We start from the raw sequence: 20,290 nt of genomic DNA on the forward strand, positions 1-20,290 counted from the left end.
CGTAACTGCTGTGGACAGACCTGGGTCAAATGCGTAACTGCTGTGGACAGACCTGGGTCAAATGCGTAATTGCTGTGGACAGACCTGGGTCAGATGCGTAATTGCTGTGGATACCACTTCACTGAGCTCATCTGGCGTACTGTAAGCGCTGAAACACTCTCAGAAAGAGCAAGCCCCGCCTTCTGGTCCGCTTGGTTGGATCAGTTGCACCAGGCAAGACCAATCGAGCACAGAAAAGTATTTGAATCCAAAACGATCACGTATTCGACACAAGTCTGTTACCAACACGGCTTGTGCCACATTCTCAGAAGCACATACTGCATGTAAAAATGAAGACAAACAGGCAGACATTAAGTGTAGTGTATTTTATTAAGACTGGTTTACAGTGCTGAGGAGTGTTAGGACAGGTCAGTGCTGATAAACGAGTCGAAGCAAGATTTGGTTTCGTCCGCGGAGAAAAAGAAACCACGAGGAGGGAGGGAAAAGAACGTGAGAAAGAAGCAAAAAGAAATGAAAGTTTTTCTGAGCAGGCGTTGGTGGTGCGTGTGTGTGGGGGAAGGGGGCGGTTATCCGGCCAATCAGTGAGGAGGAATTAACGGGGTCTGGGCGGCTCGTCAAAGGAGACGGGAGCGCACCAGTATCAGCCAATCTCGCAAGGCGATCAGTGATGTTGCCAACTGCACTGTGTCCCAAGCTCGTCTAATCCCATTACCAGTTGTATAAGGTCACTTCCTGTGAGTCACGTTCCAAAGCTCGGTCACCCGGACCTCAAGGTTGAACAGCGAGCAGACTGGACGCAAATGCCCGTTTCCATGGCTACGGGTGTACAGGTGACTGTCGGGGGAGGAGTTAGGGGAGGAGCCAGTGACATATGAATAGTATTTTCATCTTAAGGTCCCGAGCTCTTAATGCTGTATCAAGAGGTTATAATACAAAACCAAACCAGCTAATGCTGCACCAGAGGTTAGAATACAACACCAAACCTGCTAATGTTGTATCAGAGGTTAGAATCCAACAAACAAAATAGGGGGGGGGGGGGGGAAACTGCACTGGAATGGATGTGGATCCTGACTGCAACAGACAGACAGACGGACACCTCTTTCCTACATTTAATATTTATTCAAAACCAGAGAGAACCAAAAAAAAAAAAAAAAGAAAAGACACCTACTGAACCTGGACGACCAAGCTATTCCTTCTTCGTAAGTGGGGAAAAAGAAATACCCAAGGAGAAAAACCCCACTTCATATACAGTACTAATAAAGTCAAATCTTCATCAGTAAACAACATCAAAAGCTTTACAAAGGCAGTCTTTTACACAAGCTGTACATTAATGGACAGAATTTTTTTTCAATAATGTCATTTTCAGTTAATTTCAAATAACTTAAATCTTTCCTGTTTAAAAGTGCAAATCCTTTAAAACGTGAGTGTTAGGTCGGTAAGATGACAGCGACTTGGGCTATGGCACTCTGTCTCGAGTTTCCACCGTTTTTTCCATGTCTTCTAGGGAACTTCTCTTCCCTCCAGCTGCGCGCCCTCACCTTTCCAGAGCCCCTCTTAAAGTCAAAATGGAGGGAAAATAACTGGACACCAGGCCTTTCTCTGAAGAAATTGGAGGATGTAAAAATAAAAAATGGAGGACATTCATACAAAAAATAAAAATAAAAAAAGAAGCCATAAAATAGGAATATTAGCTATAAAATGTTACACAAAGGTTAAGGTCCCGACAGTTTAAATCGTGCCATGGTCCATTTTACAGCACGTCGAGCTCCCTAAAGACAAAGTCTGGAATAAAACTCATGTCCATCACAATAAAACAGAAGAAAAGGAAGCCAAGAGGGCTAAAGCGGATGTAATGCTCTGTATGGGGTTTGATTAACGGAAACAAGTCGTGCCATGTAAACAGCAAGGGATAAAACACGGATAAAATATGAATCCTTTCTGAAAGGAAGGCTCAGCTCCACAATCAACTCTCATGGCGATTGCTGGATACCACATCTTCCGAACGCCCAGAGGGATCTAGGAAGTACCCAACCATCACCACCACCAATCACCTCCTGCCATTACCAACCTGCACTGTGATTGGTGGAGCTTATCTCCATTTCATACCAGCAAACTCATGTCTTGCCTGCCTTACCCCTGTCTTATTGTTACTGAGTGAGAGAGCCCCTGCGATCACTTCCATAGCTTCTGGGGGTTCAGGGGAAGAGTTCATGGGTCAGAGGTCACTGGTAAGCATCGCAGTATTCCACAGATGAACCATTATTCTCAATGAAGGGAATGCGTTCCATCGGACGCACTGGAAACTCATACCTTCCCAAAAACAACACGGGTCAGTCATTGAGGAGACGCTCTTTATCCAACGTTTTGGATGCCGGGGATGTCAGTGTGAGAAAGAGAGAAACAAAAACCTGGCGAGAGCGGGAAGGCAACATAGAGTAAGGGGGGACAGAGGGAGAGAGAGGGGGGGGTTGAGAGAAGAGGAGAGATGGAGTGAGAGAGGAGGAGAGGGGAAACCTGACTGCTGAGTACACAGGAACCCTTCATGTTAAAAGAGAAAGAAAAACAAAAGGTAAAAGAAGAGACAGAATGACAGGAGGGCCGGCAGGGCCCTGAATGTGTGAAGTGTTCAGTAACAGTCTCTGCGGTTCTGCTGGTCCGGTCGGGCCCGTGGCGGCACTAGGACTTCTGCTCTGCGGCCGCAGCGGCCTGTGGGCTGCTCTCGGGCTTCAGGATCTGGTACGTGATCAGGTACTCTGGGTAGGCCTGCAGGGGCACAGGAGGAACAGTCAACCCCAGCTACAGCACACTGCCGAAACCCCAGCTACAGCACACTGCCGAAACCCCAGCTACAGCACACTGCCGAAACCCCAGCTACAGCACACTGCAGAAACCCCAGCTACAGCACACTGCAGAAACCCCAGCTACAGCACACTGCCGAAACCCCAGCTACAGCACACTGCAGAAACCCAACCCCAGCTACAGCACACTGCAGAAACCCCAGCTACAGCACACTGCAGAAACCCCAGCTACAGCACACTGCAGAAACCCAACCCCAGCTACAGCACACTGCAGAAACCCAACCCCAGCTACAGCACACTGCAGAAACCCCAGCTACAGCACGGCCAAAGTCAGGGACTCGGGGTGTGTGGGCAAGGGTTGCAGATGGAGGAGGGGACTTCTTCTATTGTAAACACAGGACTACAGTAAATCCTGCATGGTATGCCTTTAAGGGCAGCTGGCTAAAAACCCCAAAAAGAACTGGGCCGTGTTTAGCGGCCATGCTAAGCAGGAAAAGGGCACGTAGGACGCGCTCATGTCCTCGGCTGCAGTCAGCTTCAGATTCAGAAGGGGGAATCGCAGCAGGCCGGAACTACCTCCCAAATCAGGCATGAAATTACTTTCTCTCGATAAGGGCCTCCTACACAGGAGAATTCCCATCTCGTAAATGACACCTACACTACAGTTATAACCTCAATCAACCTCGAAGTCCTGAAAAAATACGGAGCCTTCTTGGAAGCAAAGAGAGACGCCACCACTAAACACTTTCTGGCTGTGAACAACATGCATCCTGTATGAGAATGCTGCTCTATAGATGTACTCAGAACACTGATCCTGTATGAGAATGCTGCTCTATAGATGTACTCAGAACACTGATCCTGTATGAGAATGCTGCTCTATAGATGTACTCAGAACACTGATCCTGTATGAGAATGCTGCTCTATAGATGTACTCAGAACACTGATCCTGTATGAGAATGCTGCTCTATAGATGTACTCAGAACACTGATCCTGTATGAGAATGCTGGTCTGTAGATGTACTCAGAACACTGACCCTGTATGAGAATGCTGCTCTATAGATGTACTCAGAACACTGATCTTGTATGACAGGGCTGGTCTGTAGATGAGATACTCAGGACAGTTGTTTTGTACAACAGGGCTGGCCTGTAGGTGATCTGTGTCGTAGGAGAGAGTGGTTCACTCACCTGTTCTCCTCTGTAGATGACGTACTCTGCGTAGGCCAGGCCGTTGACGCTGGGTCTCCCGATGACGGAGTGGTGCCCTGGGGGCGCGTGGGCCATCTTCATGGCACTGAACTGCAGGAAGGACTTCCCCAGGGTCACCCTGCAGAACAGCATCTGTCTGCAAGGGACAGATACTGCATTAGGCATACGGACCAAATACACACACTCACTCAATGTGGGAACAGGATAAGCTTGTTCTGCCCTTGACATTACTGTCCAGAGCACTCATTTCCCACACTCTGATAGGGAGAAGTGCTCAAAGGAGCACATCTAGAGGTCCAAAGCATCTACCAGAGCCAAGGAGTGGGTGCCTGTCAGTCCGTACGGTCATTCAGGAGTCTGACTGGCTGCTTGTGTTCGGGGGAGGAGCCTCACCTGTGGCAGATGTAACAGGACCGGTCCTTGTGGGTGGGGCAGCCGGTCCCGCCCCCGATGCCGTAGACGTACTGGTTGCTCTTGGACGAGTTCTCGGCGAAGTAGATCCCGGCTCCGAACATGCCCCCGATGTAGGCATGGCGCTCGTCGAAGCCCTTGTGGATGATGGCGTTAATGAACGGAGACCCTGAGGGAACACAGCCAGAGAAGACCAGCCTTTACCTCACACATTCACACTGGACAAGATGGCAGCCAAGAACCAAACTAAAACCTGGATACACAGGATTACAGTCACACACGGCCAGGTTTCCACTTACAGTACACAGGTAAGAACAGAAAAAAGGAGAAGGCCATTTCGGGAGTAAGCAGAGAAAGGGCTTGAGGTTACACTGAAAGCTTAAAGCTTTGAGGTTACTACGAAAGGTTACAAGAGATTCTGATGTTATTATGAAAACTTTAGAGTTTGGGGTTATTGTTAGAGGTTGAAAGAGTTTGAGGTCATTATCAAAGGTCAAAATAATTTGCGGTAATCAAGAAAGGTTAAATTAATTTGAGCTTATTCTGAAAGTTTAAAGGAAATTGCGGTCATTATCAAATGTCATGCGCGGTAATTGGCCGCTGAAACAAAACAGGCCACAAAATGGCCGCAGCAGAAGGCGGAGGATGACTCACCGTGGAAGAGCATGCGCTCGTTGTGGTGGTTGTGGTTCTCGTCTGCGATTTCTTTCTGCCTGTGAGCGTAGCGCTCTCTCAGCTTCTTGTTCACCACCTTCTGGATCTGTGGGGAATGGCAAGACAAGCGCACATCCTGTAAAACACCAGGGACGGTGAACAGATGCCAATTTGACGGCGGCCATTTTCTTTTGTATCTCCGTTTGGAGACTGTGACAAATCCTCAAATACTCACACATATGGGGAACAAGATATTATGAGAAAAAACATAATAGGCTTTTCCCTAACTCCCTTTGTCTCGGAGTGTTAGCAGCTAATTGATGTTTGTATGAACTTAACTAATTTTATTCACAGGCCTATTCAAGACAGTTTAAAATCAATGTTAAAAGCTAACTTTCCATCAATGTAGATAAATGGACCATTAAATACTGGCCCGGGAGAGGAAGAGGATCAGCTGGTTTTCGATGATACCCACCGCAGAACTGAACCACAGAGCCAGCTGATTTCACAATGAACTCCACTCACCTCGTTTCTTGGACTTGTGAATTTGATTCTGATTTATTTGATTCTGCTTTTAAGGAGAAAACAAGTTCCAGCAGAACGAGCAGTTCTCCAGGACGTGGGTTGGAGACCCCAGCACTAAAACACTGAGTGTCGGGGGGGTGGGGATGGGCACTTACCTTCAGGATGTTGTACCTGCTGAACACACCCCCTGCATTGCCGCCGTCTCTGTGCTCCCGAATGGTGCTCTGCAGCTGTTGAAGCAAAGGGTGTAGGATCAATCCCCAACATGACTGCGCACTCTGGGATCGACCCCCAACACCACTGAGCACTCGGCTCTCTAGGTTCAATCCCAAACACCACTGCGCACTCAACACACAGGCCCTCACGGGACTGGATCAATCCCCATCAACTCTGCACACTCAACACACTGGGATCAATCCCTAACAACAACTGGTGTAGCGACAGGAAGGCTTCAATCAGCTTCCTCCTCTAACAGATGACACAGAGGAGCTCCAGAGAGAACAGGGATTTCTCAGATGGAGGTAAAGGACTCGGATGTTTAAAGACAGCCGAGGGCAGGGCCCCACACACCTCCTCCTCAACAGACTGGAACTCCTTGTCGTCGGGGGCCAGGTCGATGAGCACCGTGCCCTGGCTGGCGCAGTGGAACGTCAGGTACGGGTTGCCACCTGGAACAGGTACAGGGGGGTCAGCACACAAAGGCCCCAGGCAGGAATCAAACTGTACCTTCATGTTGTGAGGTGGCAGTGCTATCCACTGCACCGGGTGTGAGCCCCTGGCCGCAGGCCCGGCTGCCTGGAGGCGGGAGCACTCAGACCCACCTTGCTGACCTCCCAGCAGCCTCTCGATGCCCTTGATGAGCTTGTGGCGGTGGCCGTAGGCGTTGATGCCGATCTCCTTCAGCTCCTCGTGACCCATGTCAGCCAGCACGTCCAGCGTTATCTGAGGAGGAACGGAGAGCAGCCAATCACAACAGGGACAACTGAGGGCCATCTACACCTCAGCCAATGGGTTCACTTTTTAGACTCACTCAAGACAATGGCTAAGGGTTACAGGTTTCACACAATCCCATGATGCTCCTCTCCTGCTCCCAGCATTCCACGGGCTGCCAGAGTTTTTGACCCACTTAGCGAGAACATTATCAATGTACAATATGACCAGTCTAATTAAAATGCAGCCAGATACATTTTCAATTATGGAATTAATCTTTTCTCAACCAACTTCATGATGACTGAATGTACTCTAACAACTACAGTGTTACATTTGCCTGGTGTTAAGTCTTTGGAAACTGCTATAAGGCTATGAGATATAAAGCCCTGTCACAAACAGGGGGGCAACATGGCTCAGGCAGTCAGAACAGTCGTCTGGAAGTCGGAGGGTTGCCGGTTCGATCCCCCGCACGGGCTGTGTCGAAGTGTCGGAGCAAGACACCTAACCCCCAAATGCTCCTGACGAGCTGCAGCAAAGAGCTTGCATGACAGCCAATCGCTGTCGGTGTGAGTGTGTGTATGAGTGGGTGAATGAGAAGCATCAACTGTACAGCGCTTTGGATAAAGGCGCTATATAAATGCCAACCATTTACCATTTACAAACAAACACAAGGGCCTTTATTTTTCTGACCACTGATTTTATTTTATTTTTCTTACTGTTATGTTGTTTGCTGTGCATTATCTTTTATTTCTTCTTTAAAAAAATAATAATACAGTATGCACTAAATAAATAAATGATAACTTGACAATGCACATGTCTTACAGTAGGTGGCAGTGTTGCATTTAGTGCCTGAAAGTCTTCATGCTGGAGGGAAGTGCAGGTGGGGACGAGGAGTGCTCACTCACAGGTCCACTGTCTCTCTCTGTCTACAGTCATATTCCCCCACCCCAACCAGCCACGCTTTCAAATATTAACAATGGAAATGAAAAATACCGGCCTGCATGCACTCTATTTTCGAGACTGTGTCCTGTTCGGCAATGGTGACTGCCTCAAAGGCAAGGCAGACGGAGGAGAAGCATTCTGAACTTGGCGTGCATAGTACCTGCAGCAGCCAAGTGAACATTCATGTCCTATAACACCAAACAAACCGCCAATAATGCAGTCTGAATCATAACAAACCGCCATTAATGCAGTCTGAATCATAACAAACCGCCATTAATGCAGTCTGAATCATAACAAACCACCATTAATGCAGTCTGAATCATAACAAACCGCCATTAATGCAGTCTGAATCATAACAAACAACGATTAATGCAGTCTGAATCATAACAAACCACGATTAATGCAGTCTGAACCCTAACAAGCAAACTGCCATTAATGCAGTCTGAATCATAACAAACCACGATTAATGCAGTCTGAATCATAACAAACCACGATTAATGCAGTCTGAACCCTAACAAGCAAACTGCCATTAATGCAGTCTGAACCCTAACAAGCAAACTGCCATTAATGCAGTCTGAATCATAACAAACAACGATTAATGCAGTCTGAATCATAACAAACCACGATTAATGCAGTCTGAACCCTAACAAGCAAACTGCCATTAATGCAGTCTGAACCCTAACAAACAAACTGCCATTAATGCAGTCTGAACCCTAACAAACAAACTGCCATTAATGCAGTCTGAACCCTAACAAACACACCGCTGTCACAGCAGAGCGGCAAATCTCCGCCCAGCAGCTGGCGGTCCTCCTGGTGTAGCGGAGGGAGGGAGGGAGAGGGATTAAACGGCGTGATTCAGACTGCGCTCTCGCGTCCCTCCTACACTTTCACACAGACGAGCGGCTTTAGCGGTTTCGGCTGGAGCAACAGATCCCAATGTGCCTGCGTGCGGGCGGGTCCTTGGCTTTCTCCAAAAGCCCAAAATGCCGCAGCAGACGAGATGAGGACAGAGTTTTCTAGAACAAACAGACCCATCATTGCCGAGTAAAGACAACGGCGTCCACATCAAACGCACAGCAATGAGTCATATGACGGTAGGGCGAGTGCACATTCAAATCAATTCATCTGCATAATACTTTTTACAGAAGGCTGTCACAAAGCCACTTTACAGAGTAACAGAAGGGCAAACGTCAGCCACGAGCACCCAAATAGCAAGCGCCCAGTGGGGAGAAACACCCTCAAGCAGCGCACAGAAAATGTGTGTGTGTGACACTGCAGCGTTGTGCAGCACTTTATCTCCACGACTGCTTTGAACAAACACTTCTTTTATCCCTTGACTACAGCTTCTTTCAAGTCCACTTGCAACTAGAAGCAGAAATTTACTACTAACCACGCAAGGGTGGAATACATAACAGCTTTGGATTGAAATACTTTTCTATGTTTTACTGAGCCTCACTGGTGTATGGGAACCAATTAAATACTCTCAAAAAGTGAAAGCCCCGCCTTCTGGTCCTCTTGGTTGGCTCAGTCGCACCAGACAAGACCAATCGGGCACAGGAAAGTATTTGAATCCAAAACAATTACGCATTTTACCAAGGTCTGTGAGTAACAATAGCACTTGGGCCTTTGGCAGTACACATTGGCCAGTTGGACACAGATTCTCACCTCCCTGTCCATCTCCTGCCCACAGGGGGTGTGGCCCTAGCGAGCACCTGTGACCATTGCACCACAGGCCTGGCTTCACAGCAGACCTGTCTCAAATTCACTCCTTACAGATTCAAATGTTTTTCTGCACTTGATTAACCTTGCCTGGTGAATTGGAACAAATGAAATGATTCTAAAAGTGTAAACCATGTCCACCTATTCCCCCTAGCAGGCTCAACTGCCCCAGGCAAGATTAATAGAGCACAGAAAAGCATTTGAATCCCAAACAATTACATGTTTGAACCCAGGTCAGCTAGACGGAACGTTCTGGACTGAGAAAGTGCCGGGGGCTGTGCGTGAGTAGCACAGCGTCCCGCCTGCCGATATTAATCACGGCCGGCGTCGGGGGTCAGCCTTTCCACGCACCGACACGCAGGGACTCCGCCGGAGCGCAGCGGGGGCCATTAATCATGTCTGCGGTCTCGAGGAGCCGGGGCAGGAGCGTCACTCAGGAACGCCCGGCTACTCCGGATCAAACCGGATGAAAGCAAAATACCCGCACCTACAGATTAAAAAGCAGGGCAATGCGGAGACCTGGTTCAAATACATAATTGTTTTGGATTCAAATACTTTTCTGTGCTTGACTGTTTTCGCCTGGTGCAGTTGAGCCAACCAAGAGGACCAGAAGGTGGAGTCTGCACTATTTGAGAGTATTCATAGGCTCCAATACACCAGACAAGCTCAGTGAAGCACAGAAAAGTATTTCAACCCAAAATAATTAGGTACTTGACCCATGCCTGGTGGAGAGAAGCGATTGTAAAGAGAGACGAAGACACGTTCCCGAGAAACAACACGGATAAAGGGGAAGGAGTTTGTTTACGTAGCGATAGACCTCTCACGAACAGTGAGGAGGATATAAACTTTATATATGCACAATACATCTTCAGATACAGAGGCCGCTCAGGGAGGATATATTACCGCACCCTGATTGTACAGGTAGTTTTATTGTGCAGTCCAGTAAATTACAGTCTTTTGCGTGCTATAATATTGAGATACTGAGTCTATTGCAAGTTATACCTTTCAAAGACGCGTAATATTGTTGAAATGTTAAGGCTGAGCTGTAAGTCTTCCGATAGCTTTACTGTGCTTTTTGTCCGTGTTTTTTGTAAGCGGACTCACCTGCTCCCTCTCGAAGATGTCCCTCAGGTGCTCCAGACCCAGGCTCTTCAGGAACTGGCTGATGTTCATGTCCAAAATGGCGACTGCAGAAAGACAACAGAACCGCCATCATCACCCTCACACTGCACAAAGTCTGCTACAGGACTGAGAATCAAACCTTGACTGCTTTCCAGAACATGCCCTACAGATTCAACTCTACATCACCCCAGTGTGAACGTTCACTGAGCTACATACTCACCTCTACATCACCCCATGCACAGACACACGCACAGACATGCACAGACAGACACAGTCACAGACACAGTTCATGTGGATCACAGGCCGCTGAATGCGGAGCAGACAGAAAGCTGACTCACTCTCTCCCTCCTTCCTGTCGGAGCCGGAGGCCCCGTCTGCGGGCCCCGAGGCCCCGGACACGGCCAGGTCGGCCAGGGGCCCCGCCAGGTTGTCGATGCTGCTGGCTGCGGACAGGCAGGAGGGCGTGGAGGCGGGGGAGATGACCGAAGCGCTGACCACCGTGGCCAGCGTCTTAAAGCAGCTGGGCAGGGCGTCCGGGGGCATGGCGTCAATCAGCAGGGCTCTGATGTCATCAGCCTGAGACGGGACAGAGGATGTCATCAGCGTGAGACAAGAGAGGATGTCATCAGCGTGAGAGAGGAGAGAGGATGTCATCAGCATGAGATAGGAGAGAGGATGTCATCAGTGTGAGACAGGAGAAGCAACGTCATCAGTATGAGACAGAAGAGTGATGCCATCAACCTGAGACAGAGGGCGGCCTGTAGCGTAATGTTGAAGGTAAACGACTGGGACACGCAAGGTCAGTGATTCTAATCCCGGTGTAGCCACAATAAGATCCGCACAGCCGTTGGGCCCTTGAGCAAGGCCCTTAACCCTGCATTGCTCCAGGGGAGGATTGTCTCCTGCTTAGTCTAATCAACTGTACGTCGCTCTGGATAAGAGCGTCTGCTTTCAGCTCCATTGTTAGATTTTTAATACAATCTACAAACTTTTAAATCATTCACACAAACACAATTTGATATACAGAAATATCTTTAAAGTATTATGATTAAGCTGAAGATGCTTGATGGGCTGATTTCAATGTTAAGGCTATTAGCCTATACCTACATGTAAACAAATCTATCTGCATTAACGTGACATCCTTTAATGGAATTGAGGCTGGGTGTAGTTGTATGAAACGCACTGCAGCATATTTACAATTACACACTTGCCCTTTTACCCCTCCAAGTCTAATTAAAAACAAACCAGTCACCAAGCAACAGATCCTGGAGAAATTAATCTGAATTTGCAAACTAATGAAAAAAAAACATAAGATGAAATGGAGTAATTTATCGTAGGACTGTAATATCAATCACAATTAACTTAATTTGCAAGGATAAAATCTTGGACTGTGTGCGTAGCTATTTTTTTGCTTTCAGATAATGCTGAAAGTGCAGGAGATCACTAATCTCAGTTTTAATGAAAACAAGACAAACGAATGCTTAATTGAGTCCAAAATAACTTTTCTCCACATTTGTAATGTTTTATATCTTTAACTGTGTCTTTTTTATGCATATGAAATCTCCCTCGTATGAAACTCATTCGTTATAATCCATGGGGGAGGGGGAGAGTATTTGGCGTAATCTGTTCTCACATCCTTGCTCTGCGTTTCCCTCGTTGTTCATGTGACTAGGCATGCATCCGATGACACTGCTCAGTGCAAAAATGACACTTCCTGGTTCGGATGCAGAGTCTCAGCCAATGAAACACCCAGAGAGAAACAGTGTCACGGGCTGGAGGCAGATGTGAGGCTCACTTCCTGGGCAGCCTGTAGCGCAGTGGTGACTGGGTCGGTGGTTCTAATCCCAGTGTAGCCACAATAAGATCCGCACAGCCGCTGGGCCCTTGAGCAAGGCCCTTAACCCTGCATTGCTCCAGGGGAGGATTCTCTCCTGCTTAGTCTAATCAACTGAAAGTCGCTTTGGATAAACGAATCAGCCAAATAACATGTAATGGTCTTGCTTGCTATGTGTTTCAGCCACCAGCTTCAGTGTAAGTCAATGCCAACAAAACGGTAGATAAACAAAGTCCATTTTTCCCACAAAATGTAGACGCAATAGATGTTTTTTCTTCAACTAATATCGAAGTACCTCACATGCTCGCCCACGAATCTGATTTGGCAGGACTGTATATGGAACTGCATCCCTCTACTGTGCAGTCCTACAGGGTGGCGCACAGAAGCTCCATGGGTAAATGGGTGACATCACAGACACTTTCGACAGGTCTACGGGGAACTGCAGAAGTGGTTTGAGGGTGAAGTTGAGGGCGAGGCGAAGGCAGATGCGGTTATGATGCAAGAGCTGTGGGTCCTGCTAACGCAACGATCCAGCACCTACTTCTGCTCTGTGTTGCCTTCACGATGCTGCAGGACTGCCGTTCCCCTCTCTCCCTCTCTCTCTCTCGCCCTCTCTTCCACCTCACCGCACAAACGCGCTTGTCTGAGTCGGAGCCCAAACGCTACACTAATCCCACAGCCACTGACTCATGAGTGCAGCACCAGGTCTCTCTGCTCGGAGAGACGCAGGATTTACTGCCTCTCTCACTTTACATACTCTCTCACTGCTCTAGATAGGGCATGACACTCAGGTCAAACCAGGTACTGCAGTCTCCCAAACTCACACTCAATACTGTATGTGAGTGTAGGGTGTATACTGTGCAGTCCGTATAGTATATGAGCGTATAGTGTATAGTGTGTGTGGTGTGTCTGTACTGTATGTGTGTGTATAGTATATAGTCTATAGTGGGTATAGTGTATGAGTGTATAGTGTAGGTACCATGGCCAGGTCCAGCGGGGTCTGGCCCTCCTGGTTCCTCATGGTGGGGTCGGTGTGTGTAGTGTATGAGTGTATAGCGTATGAATGTGTATAGTGTATAGTGTGTACAGTGTAGGTACCGTGGCCAGGTCCAGTGGGGTCTGGCCCTCCTGGTTCTTCATGGTGGGGTCGGTGTGTGCAGTGTATGAGTGTGTATAGTGTATAGTGTGTATACTGTAGGTACCGTGGCAAGGTCCAGCGGGGTCTGGCCCTCCTGGTTCTTCATGGTGGGGTCGGCTCCGTGGGCCAGCAGCAGGGCACACAGCTGTGTCCGGCCCTTCTGTGCGGCCTCGTGCAGCGGGGTGAAGGCCCACTTATCCGTGGCGTTGACGCAGGTGTTGAACTTTATCAGGAGGGCTGCGATGTCCACGTGCTGGACACACACACACACACACAGAGCAGCACTCAGACTACGCTACACACCACAATGTTAATTTCATTTTCATATTAAGAGGAGTAACAGCACTAGTTTCGCCAATCATTTCCGTTTCCTCCACAGTTTAGAATTTAGCATGGCATCCAGACGTGGGTCAATTACATAATTGTTTTTGGATTCATATACCTTTCTGTGCTTTACTGAGTTTGTCTGGTGTATTGGAATCTAAAAATACAAAAAATGCAAACCCCGCCTTCTAGTCTGCTTGGTTGGCTCAACAGCACCAGGCAAGATCAATCAAGTGCATAAAAGTATTTGAACCCAAAACAGATACGTAATTGAGCCAGGTATGATGGTATCCTTCCTCATTATTCTACTACAAAGTTCCTGCTGAGCTGACTGAAACTCCAGGCTCTGCTGCCATGATCAGGTCTGTACAGCCGTTGGGCCCATGAGCAAGGCCCTTAACCCCATATCGCTCCCCGGGTGCTGCACAGTGGCTGTCCACTGCTCCTATGTAACTCAGATGGGTCAAATGCAAATTACAAATGACCCCACAGGGCTCAATAAAGCACATGATCATCATCTTCTTTGAATTTGGCCCACAATATAAAAACAATGATTGGCCGCCATGCATACATTCTCTCTTTCTGCATTGCGTAGACATACTGTTGTGTATTTTTCACCTATCCATGACAGACTGCAGTTGCTTTGCTGAGAGCTATTGATATTCTCCACTCATATTTCAGAGAGCTGTTTTTTCCCTTCACTGATGCACTTTGCTGGGGTTGTTTGTACAGTGAATTACTCGCCATGGCTGAAAATGTGACAAATCCTTTATTTGCTTAGTAAGCGCCAAGAACCAGGCTGACAGGCGAACACTGAATTTGGGCTGCTACAGCAGATATATATGCACAAGTTGAACGGGTCATTGCCTGACATTGAGATAGTTTGAGAGATGTTATAACATGAGGAAAAGCACTATTCCTACAGTGGAGAGGGTGATGCAGCTGTGTCTGGGGGAACCCTGTCGGCCATTTTGTGCCACACTCACCCCGTAGGAGGCTGCGTTGTGCAGCGGGATGAGTCCTCCTTTGTCCTGCGCGTTCACGTCTGCGCCGTGCTCCAGGAGGTACTCCGCTACCTCCAGGTTGTTGTAGCCAGCTGGAGAGAGGGAGGGAGGGAGGGAGGGAGGGAGGGAGGGAGAGGGACCGAGAGAGACTTTTCACATCCTCACACCAACATGTTAAAAAAATATACTCCACCCCTCCCACCCTCCCCATCCTAACCAACAACACAACCTATTGCCCACCACACAACTTCACACAACCCATAACCCTTTATAAAACAGAGAGGAGAGAGAGGTTGGGGGGGGGGGCATTGCGGGTAACAGCGGCCGAGCAAGTGACAGCTGGCATGTGAACATGGTATTCATTATCAGCTTCTTGCAGGCCCTCTTACTGAGCTCTCTTTCAGGCCCTCTGACTGAGCTCTCTCTCTCAGGCCCTCTGACTGAGCTCTCTCTCAGGCCCTCTGACTGAGCTCTCTCTCTCAGGCCCTCTGACTGAGCTCTCTCTCAGGCCCTCTGACTGAGCGCTCTCTTGCAGGCCCTCTGACTGAGCTCTCTCTCAGGCCCTCTGACTGAGCTCTCTCTCTCAGGCCCTCTGACTGAGCTCTCTCTCAGGCCCTCTGACTGAGCGCTCTCTTGCAGGCCCTCTGACTGAGCTCTCTCTCAGGCCCTCTGACTGAGCTCTCTCTCTCAGGCCCTCTGACTGAGCTCTCTCTCAGGCCCTCTGACTGAGCTCTCTCTCAGGCCCTCTGACTGAGCGCTCTCTTGCAGGCCCTCTGACTGAGCTCTCTCTCTCAGGCCCTCTGACTGAGCTCTCTCTCAGGCCCTCTGACTGAGCTCTCTCTCAGGCCCTCTGACTGAGCTCTCTCTCAGGCCCTCTGACTGAGCTCTCTCATGCAGGCCTGGGTGATGGAGGTGTGGGGGTACGGTCAGCAGTGCGTACCGGCCAGGTGCAGGGGGGTGGAGTTGCGCCCCTGGGTGTCCCTGCAGTTGATGTTCTCGGGGCTGCAGAGCTTCTGCACGCGGGCCAGGCAGCCCTTCTTGGCGGCGTCCAGCAGGGCGGCGTCGCCCCGCAGCAGGTCCTGGATGTCCGTGTCCCCCTCCTTCACCATGTCCAGAGGGGTGTTCCCGTCGCGGTTCTTCTTGGTGGGGTCGGCCCCGTGCTGCAGGGTGAGAGTGTGTGAGTGTGTGTGTATAGAGTGTATCTGTATGTGTAGAAGTGTGTGTGTGAATCTGTATCTGAGTGTGTGTGTGTGTATGTGAGAGAGTGTATCTGTATGTGTAGAAGTGTGTGTGTGTATCTGTATCTGAGTGTGTGTGTGTGTGTATGTGAGAGAGTGTATCTGTATGTGTAGAAGTGTGTGTGCGTGCGCATGTGTGTATCTGTATCTGTGTGTATGTGTGAGTATAACTGTAGAATCTCTCCCCACCTTCAAACGCAAGCTGAAGACACACCTCTTCAAGCAGCACCTCTCCCCATCCCTCCCTACCTCCCTGTGAACCTTAATTGTTGTCTCTGTGACTTGCTTTGTGTATCGGTATTTTTTAGTTGGCTAGGTAAGCAGTGTTTTGATAGTTAACTTTGGTCACTTTTGCTCTGTTTGTTTGTTTCTTGTTTAAAAAATAAAAAATAAAAAAATAAATTGGCCCTCGTCCTTATCTTTGTTGTACAGGTAGCAGTTCAAATTGTACTTACCTCTAGGGTCTTTCAGCGAACTTATCCCTGGTTATGGATATGCACTTTGTTGTACGTCGCTCTGGATAAGAGCGCCTGCCAAATGCCAATAATGTAATGTAATGTAATGTATCTGTAGGTGTGTATCTGTACGTGTGTGTGTGTGTGCGTGTGTGTAAGTGTGTGTGTGCGTGTGAGTATGTGTGAGTGTGTGTGTGTGAGTGTCAGTGTGTGTGTGTGAGTGTCAATGTGTGCATGTGGGTGTGAATGCGTGCATGTGAGTGTGTGTGTGTGTGTGTGTAAATGTGTGCGTGTGCGAGTGTGTGTGTGTGTGTGTGTGTGTAAATGTGTGCGTGTGCGAGTGTGTGTGTGTGTGTGTGCGTGAGTGTGCGCGTGTGTGTGTGTGTAAATGTGTGCGTGTGTGTGTGTGTAAATGAGTGCGTGTGTGAGTGTGTGCAAATGTGTGCGTGTGTGAATGTGTGTGTGTGTAAATGTGTGCGCTTGTGTGTGTGTGTAAATGTGTGCGTGTGTGAGTGTGTGTGTGTGTAAATGTGTGTGTGAGTGTGTGTGTGTGTGTGTGTGTGTGCGCGTGAGTGTGCGTGAGTGAGTGCGTGAGTGTGTGCGTGTGAGTGTGAGTGAGTGTGTGTGAGTGTGTGTGTGTGTGTGTGTAAATGTGTGTGTGTGAGCGTGTGTGTGTAAATGTGTGTGTGTGTATGTGTGTGTGTGAGAGAGTGTGTGTGTGTGTGTGTGTGTGAGTGTGTGTGAGTGTAAATGTGTATGAGTGAGTGTGTGAGTGTTTGTATGTGTGAGTGAGTGAGTGAGTGAGTGAGTGAGTGAGTGAGTGAGTGAGTGAGTGAGTGAGTGAGTGAGTGAGTGAGTGAGTGAGTGAGTGAGTGAGTGAGTGAGTGAGTGAGTGAGTGAGTGAGTGAGTGAGTGAGTGCGTGCGTGCGTGCGTGCGTGCGTGCGTGCGTGCGTGCGTGCGTGCATCTGTACGTGTGTTGGGGGGCCCACCTTCAGCAGCAGTTTGCAGATCTCATATTTGCCCTTGGCTGCTGCCTCGTGCAGGGGGGTGAACTTCCACAGGTCGGCCACGTTGACGGAGGCCCCGTGCCTGACCAGCAGCTCGGCCACCTCGTAGTGCCCGTAGGAGCAGGCGTTGTGCAGCGGGACCAGCCCCCTGGGGGGAGAGGGGGCATGAGCAACACAGCAGGGTGTCTGGAGCCTGGACAGCACCGCCCACACGCTCACAGAGAGTCACCATGTCCACGGGTTGAGTCCGGTTTGAATCCACGGTCTCATGTATTTACCTCTCTCTACACCAATCTTATCAGAAAAGGTCCAGTGCGGGTGAAGGTTTTGGTTTTAGGCCAGTGTTCAACTAATTATCAAACTGTGGTCTTAAGTGAAGACCTTCATAGGTAGAATCAGGCATGTTGGGCTCAAACAAGAACCTGCACCCACTCCAGCCACCCGTGCTCACAGTGCTGTTTAATGAAGCTGAAAACCGTTTTAAAAGCATGATAGAAACAGGACCGCGGGGAGGAGACGCACCCCTTGTCTTTGGCGTGGACGTCGGCCCCGTGGTGCAGCAGGTACTCCACCACGCCCACGCGGTTGTACCCGGCCGCAAAGTGCAGCGGGGTCGAGTGGCGGCCCTCCAGGTCCCGGCAGTTCACATTCTGCGGGGAGCACAGTTGCTGGAAGACAAACCACAGCAGTTACAGCCCTGGCAAACCACGTGAAGGTGTGGTGAAGGTTAGGTGAAGATTAGGTGAAGGTTAGGTGAAGGTGTGGTGAAGGTGTGGTGAAGGTGTGGTGAAGGTTAGGTGAAGGAGTGGTGAAGGTAGATGTCCTTACCTTCACAGTGTCCAGGTCGCCAGCTTTGGCTGCTTCCAGAAGCCGGTAATCGACATCAGTGTTCCGCACCGGAATGTTTTCTACAGGAAGGAGATGAAAAGATTAACTGAAGCCACAATGTCACTATTTATCCAATGTGATAATGCTGTGCAGAAAATGTGCGAGACTGTCTGTAAATATATCAAGTACTTAATAACCCACGGTAGGTACTGATTCAAACACCCTCCTCACAGTTCAGCTCCGTTTATCAAACAGCGGCTGACAAAACGCACACGCTGGGATGCACACAAACACACACACAGACCCTGTGTGTTGTCTGTTACTGAATAAAGACGATAAAAAAATTACTCGACCGATTCTGCTACCTCTGTGAATGCCTATGCACCTATGCCTATGCCTAATTGCAGTAACAATGCATTTAACAGCAACATAATACAACTATTTAAGTCAGCATATCAAACTCAATTTAGGCCTATTTACACGCATCACATTTTGAGAGTATAAAAAGTACAGGCAAAAAACAAACAAACAAAAAAACGATTGGGGCTACGATAGTCAAGGCTATCCTTTCAATTGAGTGATTTATTTCAGGGCACAGAAGCGGGGTAGGTTGTAGCGCGTTCTGAGATTGGTATTTGCGGCGTAACGTTCTTCTCCTCGGCGCGGCTGGGAGTGGCGGGGTGATTCGGGGTGATGATGATAAGTCGCAGTGCCTTTGAGACACAGTAAGGGAAAAGCACAAAAACAGGGGCGAGCGCGCTCCAGGCTGATAAGAGAGGACAGGAGAGGCTCTACACTCAGGACAGAGCTGGAAGCAGATCTGTATGCAGATAACTTCACAGGCAGGGACTGCCGCCAGATAAGGAGCGCCTGAGCGCTCAAGGCTCTGAAATTCCATGCATAGGCCAAGTGAGGAGTGATATTAGAAACTGTATGAGCCTCACACTCACACCCTTACACTCACACCCCCACACACTCACACACACACACTCACACCCCCACACACTCACACACACACACTCACACCCCCACACACTCACACACACACACTCACACCCCCACACACACACTCACACACACTCACACCCACAAACACACACTCACACTCACACTCACACTCACACTCACACTCACACTCACACTCACACTCACACTCACACTCACACTCACACTCACACTCACACACACACACACACTCACACCCCCACACACACACTCACACACACTCACACCCCCACACACACTCACACACTCACACACTCACACACTCACACACTCACACACTCACACCCACAAACACACACTCACACTCACACTCACACTCACACTCACACTCACACTCACACTCACACTCACACTCACACTCACACTCACACTCACACTCACACACACCCCCAGACCCCTTCTCACACTCTCACAGATACTCACACTCTCACAGATTTTCTCACACACTCTCACACACTCTCACACACTCTCACACACTCTCACACACTCTCACACACTCTCACACACTCTCACACAGTCTCACACAGTCTCACACACTCTCACACACTCTCACACACTCTCACACACTCTCACACACTCTCACACACTCTCACACACTCTCACACACTCTCACACACTCAGTACCGTTGAGGATCTGCTGCACGGCCTCGTTGCCCATCTGCGCGGCGGTGAAGCCCTGCAGGGAGACGATGGCAGGGTCGGCCCCGTAGCTCAGCAGCAGCCTGCAGGTCTGGAGGTGCCCCGCGAGAGCGGCCCTGTGCAGGGCTGTCTGCCCCAGCGTGTCCAGGGCATTCATCTGGGAGGATAAGGGCCTGCTGTTAGCACCAACTACACCACACACACCTTCACCTACAGTACTGTCAACACCAACTACACCACACACACCTTCACCTACAGTACTGTTAACACCAACTACACACACACCTTCACCTACAGTACTGTCAACACTAACTACACACCTTCACCTACAGTACTGTCAACACCAACTACACACACACCTTCACCTACAGTACTGTCAACACCAACTACACACACACCTTCACCTACAGTACTGTCAACACCAACTACACACCTTCACCTACAGTACCGCAACACCAACTACACACACACCTTCACCTACAGTACTGTCAACATTAACTACACACACACC

General features: G+C 49.1%; 1 protein-coding gene across 2 annotated transcripts in view; it reads right to left on the reverse strand.

Annotated features, from left to right (window-relative positions):
* Positions 1 to 350: 350 nt before the first annotated feature.
* The window catches only part of tnksa (tankyrase, TRF1-interacting ankyrin-related ADP-ribose polymerase a), a 129,509-nt gene continuing 109,569 nt past the window's right edge, over positions 351 to 20,290 (reverse strand). For both annotated transcript variants that reach the window (XM_061262845.1, XM_061262844.1), the window contains 16 exons: positions 19,765 to 19,936; positions 18,136 to 18,215; positions 17,830 to 17,975; positions 17,290 to 17,455; positions 15,547 to 15,766; positions 14,589 to 14,698; positions 13,343 to 13,531; positions 10,645 to 10,882; positions 10,289 to 10,371; positions 6,415 to 6,535; positions 6,164 to 6,261; positions 5,749 to 5,823; positions 5,069 to 5,174; positions 4,397 to 4,583; positions 3,983 to 4,139; positions 351 to 2,763 (listed from right to left, as the gene is read on the reverse strand). In XM_061262845.1, the coding sequence (XP_061118829.1) occupies positions 2,677 to 2,763; positions 3,983 to 4,139; positions 4,397 to 4,583; positions 5,069 to 5,174; positions 5,749 to 5,823; positions 6,164 to 6,261; positions 6,415 to 6,535; positions 10,289 to 10,371; positions 10,645 to 10,882; positions 13,343 to 13,531; positions 14,589 to 14,698; positions 15,547 to 15,766; positions 17,290 to 17,455; positions 17,830 to 17,975; positions 18,136 to 18,215; positions 19,765 to 19,936 (2,235 nt within the window). In that variant the 3' untranslated portion in view covers positions 351 to 2,676. The remainder of the gene's footprint in view (positions 2,764 to 3,982; positions 4,140 to 4,396; positions 4,584 to 5,068; positions 5,175 to 5,748; positions 5,824 to 6,163; positions 6,262 to 6,414; positions 6,536 to 10,288; positions 10,372 to 10,644; positions 10,883 to 13,342; positions 13,532 to 14,588; positions 14,699 to 15,546; positions 15,767 to 17,289; positions 17,456 to 17,829; positions 17,976 to 18,135; positions 18,216 to 19,764; positions 19,937 to 20,290) is intronic.

This window comes from Conger conger, chromosome 12 (genome assembly GCF_963514075.1).
Source record: "Conger conger chromosome 12, fConCon1.1, whole genome shotgun sequence".
NCBI lineage: Eukaryota > Metazoa > Chordata > Actinopteri > Anguilliformes > Congridae > Conger > Conger conger.